General features: G+C 43.2%; 1 protein-coding gene across 1 annotated transcript in view; it reads left to right on the top strand.

The window, feature by feature from the left end:
• Positions 1 to 7,270: 7,270 nt before the first annotated feature.
• Positions 7,271 to 19,538, top strand: part of WDR41 (WD repeat domain 41) — a 35,500-nt gene continuing 23,232 nt past the window's right edge. The window contains exons 1-3 of the mRNA XM_026649131.1: positions 7,271 to 7,461; positions 13,673 to 13,788; positions 18,923 to 18,971. Of these exons, the coding sequence (XP_026504916.1) occupies positions 7,411 to 7,461; positions 13,673 to 13,788; positions 18,923 to 18,971 (216 nt within the window). The 5' untranslated portion in view covers positions 7,271 to 7,410. The remainder of the gene's footprint in view (positions 7,462 to 13,672; positions 13,789 to 18,922; positions 18,972 to 19,538) is intronic.

Here is a 19,538-nt window from a genome sequence, read left to right on the forward strand (position 1 = left end):
AATAGTCAACACTTCTTTCAGATAAGGAATCTTCCTTTCCTCCTTCAAACATGCAATGGTTCAACCAACAGTGAAGAAAACCCCTGTAGATACATCACTTCTAACCAACTACTTCCCAGAATCAAACCTCCCATTCTGAAGCAAGGTCATAGGGAAGATAGCCAAAGGCCAATGACAAGTTAATCTAGCTGAAGCTCATGTTCTAGACCTGGCAAAATCTGGATTAAGGCCAGGACATGGAGCTGAAACTGCTTTACTGGTAGTGATAATTAATCTCCTGATGTCAATGGATACAGGGCAGATATCCATTCTCATCCTCCTGGACCCCTCTACAGCATTCAACACTGTCAACCATGAAATACTGCTGCTGTCCCACTTGAGAGAGGTGGCAAAGGTTTAGGGGAATGCACCAAAATGGTGTGCGTTCTTCCTGGAGGAATGCACCCAACAAGTAGTGATGGGAAACTGTACCTCCACCACCAGACCCCTCACTAGTGGAGTCCCATGAGGTTCAATTTTCTTGTTGGTCTTTTTCAACATCTGTCAAGGCTGCTTCCCCACTCTGAACTTTAGGGTACAAATGTGGGGGCCTGCATGAAAACTTCTAAGCTTAACTACCAGCTTAGATCTGGTCCGCTGCCACCATTCCCAAAGCTAATTCCCTTCCCTGGGAAGCCTTGACAAACTCTTCACCAATTCCCTGGTGAATACAGATCCAAACCCCTTGGATCTTAAAACAAGGAGAAATTAACCATCCCCCCTCCTTCCTCCCACCAACTCCTGGTGGATCAAGATCCAACCCCCTTGGATCTAAAAACAAGGAAAAATCAATCAGGTTCTTAAAAAGAAGGCTTTTAATTAAAGAAAAAGGTAAAAATCATCTCTGTAAAATCAGGATGGAAAATAACTTTACAGGGTAATCAAACTTAAAGAGCTCAGAGGACCTCCCTCTAGCCTCAGGTTCAAAGTATAGCAAACAGAGATAAACACTCTAGTAAAAGGTACATTTACAAGTTGAGAAAACAAAGGTAAACTAACACGCCTTGCCTGGCTGTTTACTTACAAGTTTGAAATATGAGAGACTTGTTCAGAAAGATGTGGAGAGCCTGGATTGATGTCTGGTCCCTCTTAGTCCCAAGAGCGAACAACCCCCAAAACAAAGAGCACAAACAAAAGCCTTCCCCCCCCCCCAAGATTTGAAAGTATCTTGTCCCCTTATTGGTCCTTTGGGTCAGGTGTCAGCCAGGTTACCTGAGCTTCTTAACCCTTTACAGGTAAAAGGATTTTGGAATCTCTGGCCAGGAGGGATTTTATAGTACTGTACACAGGAGAGCTGTTACCCTTCCCTTTATAGTTATGACAACATCTTTAAGCATCTACTAGATGATTTGGTCAGGTAACATGCTCTCAAATGCCAGCTATATGCAGATGAGACACAGTTCTACCTATCATTCACCACATACAACCATACCACTACCACCAAGATGGCCCAGTGCTTGGACCAGACCAGTTCATTGATGAAGAACAGTTGGTTGAATCTGAACCTGAGCAAGACAGAATTGATGCTGGTGGGCAGAGGAAAGTACAGTAAAATGCTGTTTTATCTGGCACTTCACTAACCAGAAAGCTCTATAAACTGGCATTTCTGATCTTCATTGAAATCCCGGTTTATAGTCTGGTTGCCGCAGGGCAGGCAAGGGGTTGGGGCGTGGGAGAGGGTGTGGCGCGCAGGCTCTAGGAGGGAGTTTGGGTGAGGGACGGGGTGTGAGGTGCCAGATCCGGGGGACGCTCACTTTGGGCGGCTCCCCGCAAGTGGCAACCTGTCCGGGCTGCTCCTAGGCAGAGGCTGCTCCTAGGCGCTGCCCCCGCAGCTCCCATTGGCACGGTTTCCAGCGGAACTAGGACGGGGCAGGGGAAGTGCGTGGAGCCGCCTGCCGCGCCTCCGCCTAGGAGCACCCGGGACAGGTCACCACTTGCAGGAAGTCGCCCAAGGTGAGTGCCCCCCCGGATATGGCACCCTGCGCCCCCTTCCGTGCCCCAACCTGCTGCTCCAAGCCCCCTCCCGCAGCCAAACTCCCTCCCAGAGCCCAGGCCCACATCCCATCCTACGCCCCAACCCTGCACCCAAACTCCCTCCCTCTTAGTTAACTGGCATTTTTCATTTACCGGCACCCCCCGTTCCCCCACATGCCGGATAAAACAGCTTTTACTGTAATTTGAAGAGTTTGCAGCCACAGTGACATCTCTTTTGACTGAAGGTTCACACCCACAATTTGTCAATTCAGTCTGTAGTTTAGGAGTACTCTTGGGTTCCTAATTGATGCTGAGTTCTCACATAGCAGCATAGGCAAGTAATACTGTCTACCATCTCAAGTTGCCTAGAAGACTCTGACCCATCCTGGTGGATAATGACCTGGCCTCAGTTTTTCAAGCCTTCATTACTTCTCAGCTAGACTACAGCAATGTGATATACCTGGGCTTGAAATTTTCAGCATTTAGGAAAGTCCAACTAGTACAGAATGCTGCAGCCTGTCTCCCCAGTAACACAGGCTACCACTAGAACATCAAATTTGTCTTCTACTCTCTATGCTGGCTTCCCACAGAATTTTGAATCAAATTCAAGGTCTTGGTCCTCATCTTAAAGGTGCTCCATGACCTGGGCCCAGGATATCTGAAGACTCTGCTTGACAACTTTGCTCCTCTAGCACAATGGAACGCTCTAAAATAAGTGGAAAGCTCATCTGTACAGGAAACAGAACTTTCTTAGGAGCTCGTCTGAAACTGTGGAATGAACTCCCACAAGAACTAAGAACCATGACAAACCTCACTGCTTTCCACTCCAAGTGCCAGGCACATTTCTTTGACCTTGCCTCCTCTAACAAACATATATATTAAAAAATAAATAAACAAACAAACACCCTACCAAAACAATACACTCCACTGCACACACTGCTCCCCCTAGAGAGAGGATGAGAGAACAAACACAGGGCAGATGTTAGTAACATTGCCTAATCCACAACCAGAAGGTGCTCTGATACTACAGTGAGGAGTGCAGCATAAGAACCTACGTAAAATAGAATATTTAAGCTCTTCCTGGGTAGGTGGATTAAGTAGAGATAATTATTTTCTTTTTACAGATGTGGGAGAGTTCTTTTTTGTCAGTGGCATGTATTAATGTAGTTGTTTTGAATAATTGATTTTGTATGTTTTTAAACTTGGTATTGTAATTGCACCTGGAGATTTATGACAAGTGCAAGATGACAAAAATTGAATACATAAAACAATAAAAAGGGGACCCTCTTGGGCAGACAACACTGGTTGTGCATAGAGTGGAATTTATGGAGAATTAAGAAATCCATTGGCCAGACTGAGATGTAACCATTATTCTTCCCATTAAAATATCCTATTTGTGTGGCTGAACTGGTCTACCTTGGGTTTTTTTAACATGTAAAATGTTTTGGATTGTATTTGATACTAGTGGAGTGTGAAATTTTTGCAGACACTTTTCACCTCATATTTTTATTTAGAAATAAGGTATAAGAACTGTCTGGATTAGGCACCGATTTTGAAGCTCAAACGCAACGGATTAAACCTCAAAGATATTTCTAGTTGCTGCTCCCCAAAAATTCCCCCTAAGCTCTTCAAAAATAAGCATGATTCCAAATGTTTCTATGTACCTGCTTCAAACTGCTCACACACAATCTACAAGACAAAAGGTATTTGTAGAGATTATTTGGAGAATAATTTCAACTACATAAATATGAAAAAGTTGCAGACAATTCACAAATTGAAAAAGCAGCACAATTTGTTCAATAATTGTCTCAGTTCTTATATTATATATACTCCTGTGTGTATATATTAGGTCATGTCTACACTACAGATCTTACAGCGGCACAGCTGTACTACTGCAGCTATGCCGCTGTAAAGTCTCCCGTGTAACCGCTTTATGCTGGCAGGAGAGAACTCTCCCACTGGCATAATTAAACCATCCTAACAAGCAGTGGTAGCTCTGTTGGTGGGAGATTGTCTCCCGCCGACATTGCGCTGTCCACACCGGCGCTTTAGTTGGTGAACCTTTCACACCCCGACCGACAAAAGTTTTACGGACAAAGGTGCTAGTGTAGATATAGTTATGCATACATATGCATGTGCATGTTGTTTATATATGTTCCTGTACATTTATCAATTAAACTCATCCGTGACTGTATGAACAGCTTCATATTATTAATAATTGTTTCATGGATAACGTGGTGAGAAAATAAAAATGCCATGCTCATATTGTATAGAGCCTTAATATGATCCACTGTTGACTGACTGTGGCGGATGCTAATAAGTCATTAAATCAACAATCTGCATCTAAATCAGGCAATGGAATACATTCTGGTGGATTTATGTCATCACTAGGACACTCATTACAAATATTGTAATTATGAATGAAAAGCCATTAGGAATACATACAGGAAGTTCAATTTAATATTCTTCTACATTGGTGCTTCCTGGTGTCCATGAAGTGTACTACAAATTCGCTGTTTAGAATACAAAAACTGGTGGCAAGAAGCCTTTTAGAAAAGAAGCAAAGAATTTCACAGCCTATTTAAAATTAGTGTAATGGAGAAAATGAGTTGAGAGATTGGGCAATAGAATGTGTATTAGTTTAAGGAGAGAATTAAAAAGGTGCCCAAAATTAGAATTTTGATTATGGATCTGGCAAAAGCCAAGTCAGGAAAGCTATAAGGCAAAAGGCACTATTCTATCAGATCCAACATATTCACGGCCTAACATACAAGGTCTTAGCTCAATTTACATCTGCATTTAGGTGCATGACAAAATTTCCAGTTCTTGCTTTAAAGGATTTATTATTAAATGGTCTTTAAAAAAAGAATGTAACGCTCATGAAATGCACCAGATCGACAGCCATAAAGGCCAAAGCTTTGTATCTATTCATAGCAGGTACTGTACAGCATGGCCAGCAGGAGGGAAAATTTCCCCACCCTGCCTCCTCAATACGCGTCCATCATAGATCAAGAGGTAGAGGTTAAAGTAAGGGCAGGGGATGGTGGGGGGAGGGGATGAGAGGGAAGCATACCTCTCCTCTGTTAAAAGAAAGAAGGGAGATCCCCCTCCTCTCCCTGGCTTGGTTAAGCAGAGTTCACCACCTCGTTGGCTAGTGCAGTGAGAGCACCCCTTCCTGTTGCAATCTCTGGAGGGGATGCCAATATGGGTAAAATAGTTTAATTTCTATGTCTATCTTAAATTGTCTGCTGTAGGGTGACCAGATGTCCCGATTTTATAGGGACAATCCCGATTTTTGGGTCTTTTTCTTATATAGGCACCTATTACCCCCCACCCCCTGTCCCGATTTTTCACACTTGCTGTCTGGTCACCCTAGTCTGCTGAGACTGTCAATAAGGGCTGCAATTAGTGCCACCTGTGATATTTTTGTGAAGTGCATGCCTCCCCAAGAGGAGCTGGGCTGAGACTGCTCTTCCCTTGCCATTTCACAGAAGACACCAAGTAGCTGCTGGAGACTAGTAATGTGTGGGCATTACCAATCTACCATGTTACCCAATATATGCTGGCTAGTGTATACATATATATCACATTAATAATATCTATTATATGCACCATATTGTATTAAGCACCAATAACATGAAGCATAAATATTGTAACAGTGATATAGCCTAAACTAGCGTATATCATAATCCTGTTCACTTACGTTAAGTATTCCCTAACACATTGCATTTGCTGAAGTAAGCAATGGCACAAGAAGGTAGGAAATTTGTCAAAAATCAAGATACATTTGCTTTATATCTTAGTACAAGCTAAGGAAGTACCTTCACGAACCAGTACTTGGAATGCTAGTATCCAAAAACAAACATAAGGAAGGAACAGAATAGCAAGTTAGGGAACTGAGGGAAATGGATGGGTTGGATTTTAGTGATGTGTAAACAATATGTAACTTGTAAAATCATATAAATAATAGCAGCTGTAATGTGTAACTTGGGGAGCATACCTTCTGCATAAGATGAATGTAACATTGCGGCACGGGACTGTTCTTAGGACACTAGTATCATATAAAACCTTTTCCCCTGTACCATATTAATAAACCTGACTGACGATGAGTATATTTCATAATGAAATAATGAACCAAAGTGTGGTCAAGCAATTTATCAAGACACCTTTAGGATCTGATCCTATGCAAACACTCACATACTTAATTTATGTAATTAGTTCCAATGATTAGTTTGCGGGATGACCCACTGAAATTGGAGCATCAATTTGGCATAACAAGCCATTTTTCTTTAAATACTGAGTTCACATTATGCTTGAGGTCAATGGTTTAAGATTGGTAAAAACTCACCAAAGTTATGGAACTATAGTTAAAGTTGACACTCTACCAACTGGCACATACATAATTATGAGAATAAAATAGTTACGTAACATTTAAAGATCAGGTGCCATCCTTCATTTTGAACTCCTTCAGGTTTCACCAATACTAGTTAACTTTACTTTTTACAAGGCATAATGCCTCATTTCAGACCCAAATACACTTTCCTCCAATGCATAAACTGGTCAGCATTTGATTACCATACTATAGTATCAGAGATACCCACAGTAGGAATAACTGTGGTATATGGGAAATTTGTGGTACCTCAAATAACAGTAAATGTCGACAAAGGTTGATTACATTAGTCAGGGCCAGCGAGAACAGTGAGCAACTTCAGAGAGATCATAACAAGCTAGATGAATGGGCAACAGCATGGCAAATTCAATTCTATGTTGATAACTGCCAACTATCAACATTGGAGGGGAAAAAAAATTACTCATACCCCTTACAGGGGCCTAAATGAATGGTATCAATTCAAGAAAGGGATTTGTTATGTCACTGTAGACAGCTCATTGAAAACCTCTGCTCAATGTACACCTGCAGTCCAGATGTTAGGATGCATAAGGAAAGGGATGGTGAAGAATACAAAAAATATGCCTTTACATAAATCAGTGGTGTGGCTCATTTGGAAGAGTGTGTGCAATATAATTCACCCGAGGATATTGCAGAAGTAAAGGGGGGAGGGTCAGAAAAGGTGATGAGAACGATCAGGGGCCCGGAAAAAGTCCTGTATGAAGAGACTGAAAAGATGTTGATCGGTTAGCTTGGAGAGCAGCGGGCTAAGAGGGAACAATGGAGCAAGGGCTGATCAGTTGCTCGGCACTCTTAGCCCTTTGCCTGGCTCTGGAGCTAAGCGCGGCAGACGCCACCGGAAGCCACAGAGCTTCGGCCGCTTTGCTCCAGGGCGCTGCCCGTCCCACGTACGGGAGGCAGCGAGGGACAAAATCCAAGCTTCAGGGGGCTGTTCGGACGAGGTGCCCCTCCCCAGCCGTTGATTTCATTCCGGCCCGGCTGGACTCCCGATGCTGCGATGGCTGATGGGAGGCGGCCGGGAGCCGCAGGGACTCTCCGAGGTAAAGCAGCAGCCCTGCCCCTGGGGGAGGGACGAGTGAACTGAAGACGGGTAGGATGGGGGCGGGGCGAACGCGGCGGGGTCAGGAGCAGGCAGGTCGGGGAGGGGGCGAAGGGTTGGGGGAGGGGCAGGCTGTGCGTGGTGGGGGGCGAAGGGGGAGGGGACAGGGGCAGGCAGTGCAGGGAGGGGCGAATAGGGGCAGTGCAGGCTGTGAGGAGAGGCATGGATGGGGATGGGGCAGGCTCTGCAGGAAGGGGTTAATGGGGAGGGGGGCAGGCTCTGCAGAGAGCGGTGGATAGGGGCAGGCTCACGCTGGGAGCAAATGGGGGCAGGGGCAGGCTGGGTGAGGAGGGCACGATCCCATCAGATCAGTTTTCTCTTTGCAGAGGTTCTCAAGGCTGTGGCTCTGACACAGCTTCCCTATACTCCAAAAGAAACAAGCAGCCCCCTCTCAGCCCTGGCAGAGCTCAAGCCTGAAAACGTGCCAGGATTTCAGATCTAGCGGAGGCTGAAAGGCACCCAAAACGCTAGCGTGTGTAACACATACCTTCTTACTAAAAAGTTCTTCAGGGCACAACTCTGAGTCCCTATTAAAGGAAAGCCTGGCTCCTTTGACACTGTAAGGTCTTTGGAACCAGCCCTGTGGCTCAGCTCCTTAAAGGTATTTAGGCACCAATTCCCCTTGAAATTAATGGAAGTGGAGGTGCCTAACCTAAACCTAATGCAAGAGGACCCTAATCCTGAAATGGTTGTGTTGTAATAGAAATACTAAATAATAATACCGGTATGGTACTGGGGAACATGGCATTAATTTGGATAATGGAGAGGGTGTTGGATGGGATGGGGAGCTTTTTTTGTGTAACTGAAATTTGAACAAAGGGTTTTCACATAAGAAGGATTTGAAATAAAATGGTTCTGCAGTACAGGAGATGATGTAAACAGTCATTGGACTTGTACACCTAAAAAAGGGTATTTGGGGCTTGAGCAGTTTACCATAAATGACCCTTGACTCTAGGTATTTATCCACAATGAAACAGTCATTGGACTGGAGAGAGAGAGAGAGAGAGAGAGAGAGAATGACTCTAGTCCAGTGGGTGGGGCACCTTCTTGGGAGGTGTGAGACCCAGCGTCCAGTCTCCCACTCCAGTAATTCTTTCCTTATTTGTCCATAGTAGAACAGATTCAACAGGAGAGACTGAAGGAGCCCATATTAGACTATCCTATAGCTTAGTAATTAGAGCTCTCTCCTGAAAGGTGGGAGACCCCTCTTCAAATCATTTCTTCTCCTTTGGCAGAGAAGGGGGAATTGAACCTTGGTCCTCCCCCTCCCAGACTAGTGCTCTAACCACTGGCCTAAAAGTTATAAGGTGGGCACCACTTATTCCTCTGTCTAGATTTTGAATGGGAATTGATTCAGCAGGTGGAAACATAGCATGCAAATGCATATGGGCTTGGGCCCTACACATGATTTAGAGGAACAAACATCTAGGCTAGGTCTACACTACAGGGCGGGGGGGGTCGACCTAAGATATGCAACTTCAGCTACGTGAATAGCGTAACTGAAGTTGCGTATTTTAGGTCGACTTACCTGGCTGTGAGGACGGCGGCGAGTCGACCGCTGCCGCGCCGTCAACTCCGCTTCCGCCTGTTGCCGCGGTGGATTTCCGGAGTCGACGGCAGAGCGATCAGGGATCGATTTTATTGCATCTTCACTAGACGCGATGAGTCGATTCCCAATAGATCGATTGCTACCCGCCGATCCGGCGGGTAGCAAAGAAGTGCCCTGAGAGAGGTTAGGTGCCTACAGGATTTGGTGAGAGTTGTGGTTCACAGTGGAGCCTAGAACAGGGACTTAGGCACCTCAACCTGAGACTTAGGTATCTAAGCACCTTTGTGGGTTGGGGCCTTAGTGTTTTCATTATTCTACCCTTCCCTTTCTCCCCCCATCAATAACTCCATTTCCTGCCTATGTACAAAACCAATGCAGGGATATATGCCTGAGTGTGCACATAGACTGAAACAATAGCTCAAAGGTCTCAAGTGCTCCCAGTGGGGGTGTTGATTCAGATTCTCAATAATGACAATTTAAAAGGTCAACACTGTTAATTAACTGTGGTACCTTATGATGCCATGAGTGGGTAGCAGTTGGAAGAGGAGAACTACCCCTTAATGTTTTTCTCCAATCAAGAAACCCAGCAGAACTTATGGATATAGCTCAGTGGCTCTCAAACTTTTGTACTGGTGACCCCTTTCACATAGCAGGCCTCTGAGTGCAACCCCCCCTTATAAACTAAAAAACACTTCTTAATATATTTAGCACCATTATAAATGCTGGAGGCAAAGCAGGGGTTGGGGGGAGGCTCCCAGCTTGCAACCCCCTGAGGGATCCTGCCCCCCAGTTTGAGAACCCCAGGTATAGCCAAACCTCACCAAAGCAGGTATCAAACCCAAGTAGTCCAGTAAAGCACATTCAGTTGTTCAGAAAACAAATCTACTGCTGCTGCTGCCTTATTCTGACATCTCAGAATGAGATTTTAATGGATGGAGCTTGGAAGAGTTCTAATACTTGCACAGAAAACCTTCAAAAGGCAAAGACTTGATTAAAAAAAATGAAAGATTGGGGATTGCAAAATGGCAGCTTAAGACATTTTAGTATGCTGTCTTGCTCCGTGTCCCTCCTGAGCCCTGATTGGGTGTTGTTCAGTGATAGTTAGTAGTGCGCAACTCTGCACATTGACGGCAGCAAAAGGGACTTGGTGCAGACAACGGGGTTCCAGATCCAGGGTGAGCCCGTCATCCCCCTGGCAGAGGGGCAGGCATACCAGCACCTGGGCACGCCAACAGGGTTCCGTGTCCGGCAGACACCCGAGGACACCATTCAGGAGATCTTGCAGGACGCCACCAAGATTGATGCCTCCCTGCTGGCACTGTGGCAGAAGATAAACGCCCTGAACACCTTCCTGATCCCACGCATCTCGTTCACCCTAAGGGGATCCGCCGTGGCGAAGGTGCCCCTCAACAAGGCAGACAAGATCATCCGGAAGCTGGTGAAGAAGTGGCTGTTCCTTCCCCAGAGAGCCAGCAGCGAGTTGGTCTACATCGCCCACAGGCACGGCGGCGCCAACGTCCCCCGCATGGGTGACCTGTGCGACGTAGCGGTGATCACCCACGCCTTCCGCCTGCTGACATGTCCCGACGCCACAGTGAGGAACATTGCGGCCAACGCCCTGCGTGATGCGACAGAGAAACGGATCGGCAGAGCCCCCTCCAACCAAGACATCGCCACCTTCCTGAGCGGCTCCCTGGATGGGGAATTCGGACGGGACGGGCGTGACATCGCTTCACTGTGGTCCCGCACTCGCAATGCCACACGTCGCCTGGGGAAGTGCATCGGATGCCGCTGGGAGTGGTGCGAGGAGCGCCAGGAGCTGGGAGTCCGGGTGCCGCAGATCAGGTCCGACGACAACACCATTGTCGCCCCGACGGCCAGGGGCTTGCTGGAGAGGACTCTGAAGGCCGCCATCCGCTCGCTGGACATGGAAACCCTGAAGCGTAAACCGGACCAGGGTAAAGCCTTTGAGTTGACCAGCAAGTGGGACGCCAGCAACCACTTCCTCGCCGGGGGAGGCTTCACCCGTTTCGCCGACTGGCGGTTCATCCACCATGCCCGGCTCAACTGCGTCCCACTCAACGGAGCCATCCGCCACGGGAACCGAGACAAGCGTTGCAGGAAGTGCGGCTACTCCAACGAGACCCTGCCCCACGTCCTGTGCAGCTGCAAACCCCACTCCAGAGCCTGGCAGCTGCGCCACAACGCCATCAAGAACCGCCTGGTGAAAGCCATCGCGCCACACCTGGGGGAGATCGCTGTGAACTGCACCATCCCTGGTACCGACAGCCAGCTACGACCTGACGTGGTCCTCACCGACGAGGCCCAGAAAAAGATCATCCTCGTCGACGTCACGGTCTCCTTTGAGAACAGGACTCCGGCATTTCGCGAAGCCCGAGCTCGTAAGCTGGAAAAGTACGCCCCCCTGGCTGACACCCTGAGAGCGAAGGGCTATGAGGTGCAGATGGATGCCCTGATTGTCGGAGCCCTGGGCGCCTGGGACCCCTGCAACGAGCCTGTGCTGCGGACCTGCGGGATCGGTCGACGCTACGCACGTCTCATGCGGCGCCTCATGGTCTCAGACGCCATCCGATGGTCCAGGGACATCTACATCGAGCACATCACCGGCCACCGACAGTACCAGGAGGCGTAAGCCAGAGTGACATCGTTCTCACACTACGAGAAAGGGACCAAGTGACCTTCTCCGTTGGATCATATGAACTGGAACCATAAACTCCCTAAACACTAAATCTCACCAAATGAGGGTCAGTCCATCCTCATCATCATATCCACTCATTATTATCCACACCCGAACATAGCCACTTTATGAACTTCATACCCTCATATCTCAATGTCTGTACTTTGACCCATCAACCTTTTACCCCCAATCGGGGATATTGCGGATTATGTATTCCTCATGCCACCTTACCTTAAACCAAACTTTGCACCCTCGATAATCTGTATGTTATTCCCTGATAACCAGAAACTTCTATGCTCAAACTCTGTTCACAATTTATTTTTAACATCATCTTAATAAAATTTTTAAAACTGCAACACAATGGCCATAAGGAAGGGTGAGACTGAGCTTCTTGAGTCTCAGGCATGTAGAAATCTTAGATCTGTAGTCCAATGGATAGAGCACTGAATTGGAAGACCCGGGCTCTATTCCTGGCTCTGCCAAGTGACCTTGGGCAAGTCATGTGATTGGTCTGTGACAAAGATAGCTATCTAAGGAAGCTACACATTAGTCTGTCCAGTAGATGTTTTAGTGCTGCTGTAAAATAGGTCCTTTCTGAGTCTCAAAAGAATATTGAGGCAGTCCTGAAGGTATGAAGATGTTGACATTTACTAGTAAAATTAAGCTGTAACTGAGAGTGTACTCTGTCACTGAGTTGCCACCAGGTTTCAAGGTATCTAGCAATGACACCTGATAAAACAAGAATTGCACCCTACTGAGTTGTTCCAAAAATGGTGGAGCTTGAAGCACAAGAATTGCCATACTGAAGCAAGCCAATGGCTCATAGAATATCAGGGTTGGAAGGGACCTCAGGAAGTCATCTAGTCCAACCCCCTGCTCAAAGCAGGACCTATCCCCAGACAGATTTTTGCCCCAGATCCCTAAATGGCCCCCTCAATGATTGAGCTCACACCACCAGGTTTAGCAGGTCAATGCTCAAACCACTGAGCTATCCTTCCCCTGCTGTAGATTATACTAAATAAAGGAGAAGTTAGAGAACTGCCATCAACATCATGCATCTAGTAATGCAATAGTATGCTATGGAGATAGGGTCTTGCTGATCAGCTTATTTCATGAGCATGAGTGATAGCCCTTGTAATTAGCCCAGATGGTGTAACTGCAGATGCTATTCTTATAGAAATTGAGCCATTTTTTGAATCTTACTAAGCTATTGGCCTTAATTATTGGCCTGATAAGGTCCAAAGGGATAACATGTATTGCATGTCTAAAAGCATTTCTTCTTGTTTTAAACTTGTCTATCAGTTTTTAAAATGAAACTGTTGGTAAGAGGGGACATCATATAGGGTTGAGAGACCTCACAGAAAAAATGCAGTTTAATGAGACATTTAAAGGCATAGTTTATTGGAAGAGGAAGTGGATTCAAGACAATAGCTGTTAAATAACCAGTTGCTTTCTTTAGTTAGCACCATGACTAAAAACAACAAGGGACTGTTGCTTATTAGGTTTTTTTAAAATCAGTTTAAATGTTGTACTATAACTCAAAGTACATTCCATAAAATAATCTACCTAATTTAAATAAATAGAAGGCAATCCCTTGTTATAATTTCCATCAAGGGAACAGATAGTGATGTTAAATTCATGTTTGGGGCTAAATTTTACTTATATGAATGATCCATCTGTGAATGTATTTTATACACACACACACAAACACACACACACTATGGTAGATATGGCTGAAGACTTAATTAAAAATGAATTATATACATACAAAGTGAAGTATTCATGATTGGGAGTCTGGTGGCACCTTAAAGACTAACAGATTTATTTGGGCATAAGCTTTCGTGGGTAAAAACCTCACTTCTTCAGATGCATATTCATGATTGATGTCTCTTGATGGATTTTTAGAAATCGTCCGTGCAGAGCTTAGGTGAAGAACAAATACAGAATCCCTACACTGAGCTCCTTGTACTGAAAGGTCATCATGATATAGTGAGATTTCTAGTACAAATAGATGATTGCAGGTAAGAGGTTTTAATTATTGTATTACATCCTAAGGAATACATAAGTGGAAGTCTATGGAAATTAAGAAATATTTTAATCATTTTTCTGCCAGAAATTAAATATCATGTAATTTAGATCTAAATTAATGCATATATGTTCAGTAAAACATTAAATTTCAGTGAAATCACTTTTTGCTTTGAATGTAAACATTCCCCTGCAACTTTTGCTTCTTGAACATTCAGGTTTCTGGATCTGCTCCTATAACTGCCACATCGACTATGTGGCTTGAACAAGGTCAAAGAGGAACTATCTGTAAAATGGGGCTAATGCTTCCTTCTTTTAGAGGACGTTGTGTGATTTGTAAAGCACACAGATCCTGGGATTGCCTTTCACATTATTGCTGCCCCTTTCTGTACCTTTTCCAATTCTTCAGTATCCTCTTTGTAATCAAATACCCCAAGCGGTATACAATACTTTGACAATTCTAAGATGTCCCAATGTCCATTCAAAATTGATTTATCTGAAAACGAATTACTTGCCTTTCCTTTATCATACCCTCCCTATCTCCTAGGCCCACAACCTCTTTTCTTCTCCAACTACACCTCTACCTCGATATAACACTGTCCTCGGGAGCCAAAAAAATCTTACTGCGTTATATCGAACTTGCTTTGATCCGCCGGAGTGCGCAGCCCCACCCCCCCGGAGCACTGCTTTACCGCATTATATCCGAATTCGCGTTATATTGGGTCACGTTATATTGAGGTAGAGGTGTATATTGGTCTCTTAGGAAGTCTTCCATATCTCATAATTTTAGTATTGCCTAAATCCATCTTTTTCTCACTATACCCACTGTTGAAACTTTGGTGCATCGTTATTTAATCTTGGTTACTGCAAGGATTACTTCCTTTCTAGCTTCTGACCTTTTCATCCCATCAGTCTATTCAAAGTGCTGCTGCCAAAATAGTCTTCCTCTCCCACTGCTCTGATCATTGTCATCTTTTACCCAGCAAGCTGTCACTGGTTTTCTTTTTCAGTACCTCATTCTAGTTCCACAAGGAGCTAGAAGCCCCTTTCAAAGTCCTACATAACCTCCTTATCCCTTGTCACCTCTGATTTCTTCCTGCCTGTTCTCAACTCCCTCTGCATCTCCCAATCCTTTTTCCTCTTCTCATTCTCAGCTTCATGCCTTCATTCATGTACTCCTTAATGCTTTCATTATCAGCCCAGTTCTAATTTACCTTGTCTAACTGTTTGGGGTGAAGTTTGGGGTCTAGGAAGGGAGTGTCATCTCATGGTTAGACCAGTGGTTACAGACCAGAGAGGCAAGCACATGGACTTGGCATGGTCATTCTGAAAGCAGTGTGGGTGAGTGAAAGGTTTGGCACTGATTTTTGTGGAGACCTGGCTTTTATTCCCACCTTTGCCTGAAGTGATCTTGTACCATCTCTCAGTTAAATTATTTATGCAATAAAGGGAAATAATACTTGACTGCCTTCTAGGCTAGAGCTTTGAAGCTTTGCTCAATAATAAGGGTTGCAAAGTGCCTAGAAATCTAAAATAGCAAGCACTTTCCTTAAGGGTACAGGCACTTTGTTGGGGGAAGACTCTCTCCCTCCTAGTGTCTGCTGATCAGGCAGCTGCATTCATCCAAATGTGAAATTCCCACAATCTCTTATGCTTGCCAAAGTTTCACAGAATTGACAATTTTGAAAATATTTACAAAAGGGACAAACTTCTTTAGGTCCGCAGGATACATGTTTTAAATTAAGCATGTGTTAGAACTATTATAGATAAGGAAATACATGCAGCTTACGATTGATTTTTCTAAGTAGCATTAAAATAGGCCACAAAGATTCAAATAAAACCGTAAGGTTCTATTCTGGTGATTTGGGTAGTCATTACAGCAATTTCAGAGTAGTTATTTTAATATTTCTTCACAGTACATATTTTCAGAATATGTACACTGAATAGATCTCATTAATCTTTGAAAATCTGGCTTTATAGTAGAAATGCTGGAGCATCCTGAGACAGAGTAGAGGCACCTGCTGATACTAACAAATCCTCTGTTACTTCAGGAGAGGACTGTTTTCGTTGCACTATATCAAACACATTGCGGTACTAAACAAAATAATCAATGTAAAAAACAGATGGAAGAGTAAGTTGGAGGATAGGATAACAAGTCAGATATGGATAAGAAATAAATTACATTAATGTCTTATAGGTGTTTAATATTCTGAGAGTTTGGACTGTTTAGAATAGTTTGCTTCATTGGATAGTTATTTCATTTTTTTTTATTTGGCATGAATATAGTAGTTGCTAAACAGCTGATAATTTTTCACCTGCTTTCCCCCCCACCCCCAATAAAATTAGTATTTTATTCAGTTTCTGAAATGTTTTTATTTTTGAAGCTATCCCATTGTGGTTTTGTTAACTGTTGTAAGCCAGGCTTCACGCTTCAGGTCTTTAGATAATATCATCTTATTGAGAATTTTGCAGGAGGATTTTCTTGTTTTCTCAGTGGCTCGGCTAAAACCAGTGAGTGGAAAATTTTCTCAGATTGGTTTTTGAAGATACTAAATAAATCCTGTATCAGCCTAACAGACAGCTGCTTTTTTCTTTGTTTCTTTCTTATTTTTTGAACATGAAGTGAGAGTCATATTGATTGGAAGATCACTAAAGAAGGGTAAGCCTCAGCAAGGGTCTTCCAAAAAAATGGACTGATATAAAATTACATGTAATACCCTAGCATTTGACATATTAAACTAAACCGAGTTCATAACACATTTTAAGAATAGCTTTCTTTGTTGCTCATTTGACCATTCCTTGCTCCTCCAGGAAGCAGACAAGGTTATAGAGGATGGTGATCATGACTGGAAAAGAATCAGGTGACCCATGAAACTCCAGCTTGGTGAACAAAATGTATACTGTAGAACCAGCCATCCTACAGATATCTTTATATTTAAAAAGAAATCCTTTTAAAACAAACAAACAAAAACAAACAAACAGAACCACCCACCCTGTACATTTTATACTTCATGAATTACACATGCCTTCTCCTTCAAAGGTCAGGTTTTTTTCCAGATCTTTGCTCAAGTGTCAGTATCCCATCATTAATTGAAGGATGGGTTTCCATATTTAAAGTGCTCATGTCCAAAATGTGAGTGGCTGACTAGTTTGGTTCTCGCCACCACATCTCAAACAAGCTATAGCAGAAATAGAAGGTACCCAAAGGTGGGAAACCAACATTCGTAGAGGCATGGAAGGACTTCCAAATAAGGGGAGATTGATAGAGGTATATCAAACAATGATGGTAAGGAGAAGCTACATTAGGCCTACCTATTGACTGTCTAATACAAGAGCAAGAAATATTTAAGTTTGAAAGGCAACATAGACTGACCTTGTGGCAGGATATAATGGACTAGGATTAAAAAAAGGTGATAGTTTATGGGTAATTAGAACATTCATATTATTGGGTAAAAGTTTAGAAGGGATAGAACCCTTATTTAAAATATAAATCAACCACTAGTGCCTAAGATTAGAAAGAAACTTCCTCTATAGACAGATTATTCCTTATTTGTCCATTATAGAGTTCCTTGTATTTTCCTCTGAAACCTCTGATAATTGCCTGTACCAGATACAGGACACAAGACTAGATGGTGAATTTTCTTGTGAAATTGGCACCTCCTTGCCTGAAGAAAAGCTCCCTTGGAGTGCTCAGAGATGTTTATTTTTACTTAATTTTTATAGCTAACTTTCATAAAACACAGTTTACGGTAACCCTTACTGGGTTACCATAGTAACCCTTGGTTAAAGTTTTAACAAATAACTTTTTATTAGCAAAGGATTTTTAATATTTTTAGTCATAACAATAAAAAACTTGTTAGCAACCTTGGTTCTAAATACCCCAAATTTTTGGTTTGTTAATTTTTTAAATTTTGATTAGCAAAGCTGCAACTGCAGACATTTGGCCTTGCCTATGAAAACCCTAACAATTATTCCTAGGTACGTGGTGGTCTGCTTTTAATTAACAGTGGCTCAATACATCCAAAATGACTGGTTTTAGTATGGTTTTACTACCTCCACCCCCCGCCCCCCAATCTCCATCTCTCACCACTATCACCTTTTAGGGTTTTTTTTTTAAAGTCTTTTTGAGAGGACTTCAAGTTCTAGTGTAAAAACGCTATACAAACATTTGTGTGAGCACACATATTTATTGCTTAGTTGTGTTTAATCCGGGGCTGTGGGCTAGAACAACTAAAAATTCAAATGTAGGTGTATCCCCGTCAAGAGGATGCAGAGGTCTTCAGATCATATAATTTGTTTTCAGTCACCGGAGGTTGATCACTTTCCTTAAAACAGGGTGCATCGATACTAGGAAAACTTGCAATCTAGCAATAGTGCAGCTGCACAGACTGTAAACAGGGCTTAGGCATGTTTACTGAGGTGCTCTCTAGGTAAAGAAATAGGTCAAATTTAATTGGGTTTAGGTAAAACAGAACCAAAACTCAACTGCTTTTTCCTAGTGTAGATGCAGGGTAAGATCTTTAGCTGGATTTCAGCAGGTGTTATGCATAGCAGCATACATACAATCCCCTTGCGAGTTCTTTTGTACAGTTAGTTTTTAAAAAAAAAAAAAAGTGATGTTGTAAGATTCATGTACACCTGGCCTGACTTTAACCCTCATGCTGTGCAACTTGTTATATATAGTGCTCTCTAAATTACTTGGTTAAATAAGAAGGCTAATAGACTATGATTTGGCTTTATTGGATATGACCCATCTCCCTCCCCCATCGCCAATATTAAACCTAAGCAGTAAGAAGACTGGATTCTGTAGTACAGGCTACTATTTGGAATAGTGACAAAATGCTTAGAACACATTAAAGAATATTCTCAACAATAAGAATATTAAAGCATATAATGTGAGAGTTTTCACTTTTGTTTATTAATGAAGTCAATGATTTTGTTTCTATACAGTATTTGGGGCTTAAAAGGTACCTTTCTATGCTTCAGATTACTAGTAAAACCGAAGTGTGATTTCTCTTTATAAATGAAATAATTTGCTCTGTTTAAGTAGTGATTATTGGTGCATAGCATCATACTGGAAATGTATCTATCATTTTCTTTATAGGTTTTGTTTTCTTTGTTCTTTACCAGATTTGCATCTGCAGGAGATGATGGAATTGTATTTCTGTGGAATGCTCAGGTTAGTTTAGTTTTTGAATAGGTTATATTCTGTAATAAGGATGTGGATGGGAGTGGAAATGTGGGGAGCTGATTTTGCTCTTGAACTGATCTAAATCAAGAATCAGTCCATTGAAGTTTAGTTGAGCTGTGTCTAGCATAATGTAAAATTGGTGCAAGGGCAGAATCAGTCCAAGAGAGTTTTATAGACATGTCTGATTGAAACATCCTTGAATTGGTTTTTATTTTTGTTCTGCTTCAGAAAAGCAGGATGTGAAACTGAGTGTCTGAAAAGAGAAGTAAAAATGTGTATGAAAATATTCAGTGCAAGATGAAGTATTGGAAGCACAAGTTAAAATGTTTTCAGTAGCTGTTAAGATGTTGATTGCTGAACCTCTCAATATCAGACATCATGGTGAGGCCCCAGTCCTGCAAAGACTTATGCACTGTGCTTAATTTGTAATGAAAGAGGTACTGGGGCTCAAGCAATGTTTTTTACTTTCATAACTGACACTGCAAGCCCAGAGGTGCCGGGGTATTATGAACTACCAAGTCCAGAGGTGCCCTGGTTCAGTCCTGGAAGCCTTGG

The sequence above is a fragment of the Terrapene carolina genome, unplaced genomic scaffold (assembly GCF_002925995.2).
Source record: "Terrapene carolina triunguis isolate 2854851 unplaced genomic scaffold, T_m_triunguis-2.0 Scaffold69, whole genome shotgun sequence".
In the NCBI taxonomy this organism is placed as follows: domain Eukaryota; kingdom Metazoa; phylum Chordata; order Testudines; family Emydidae; genus Terrapene; species Terrapene triunguis.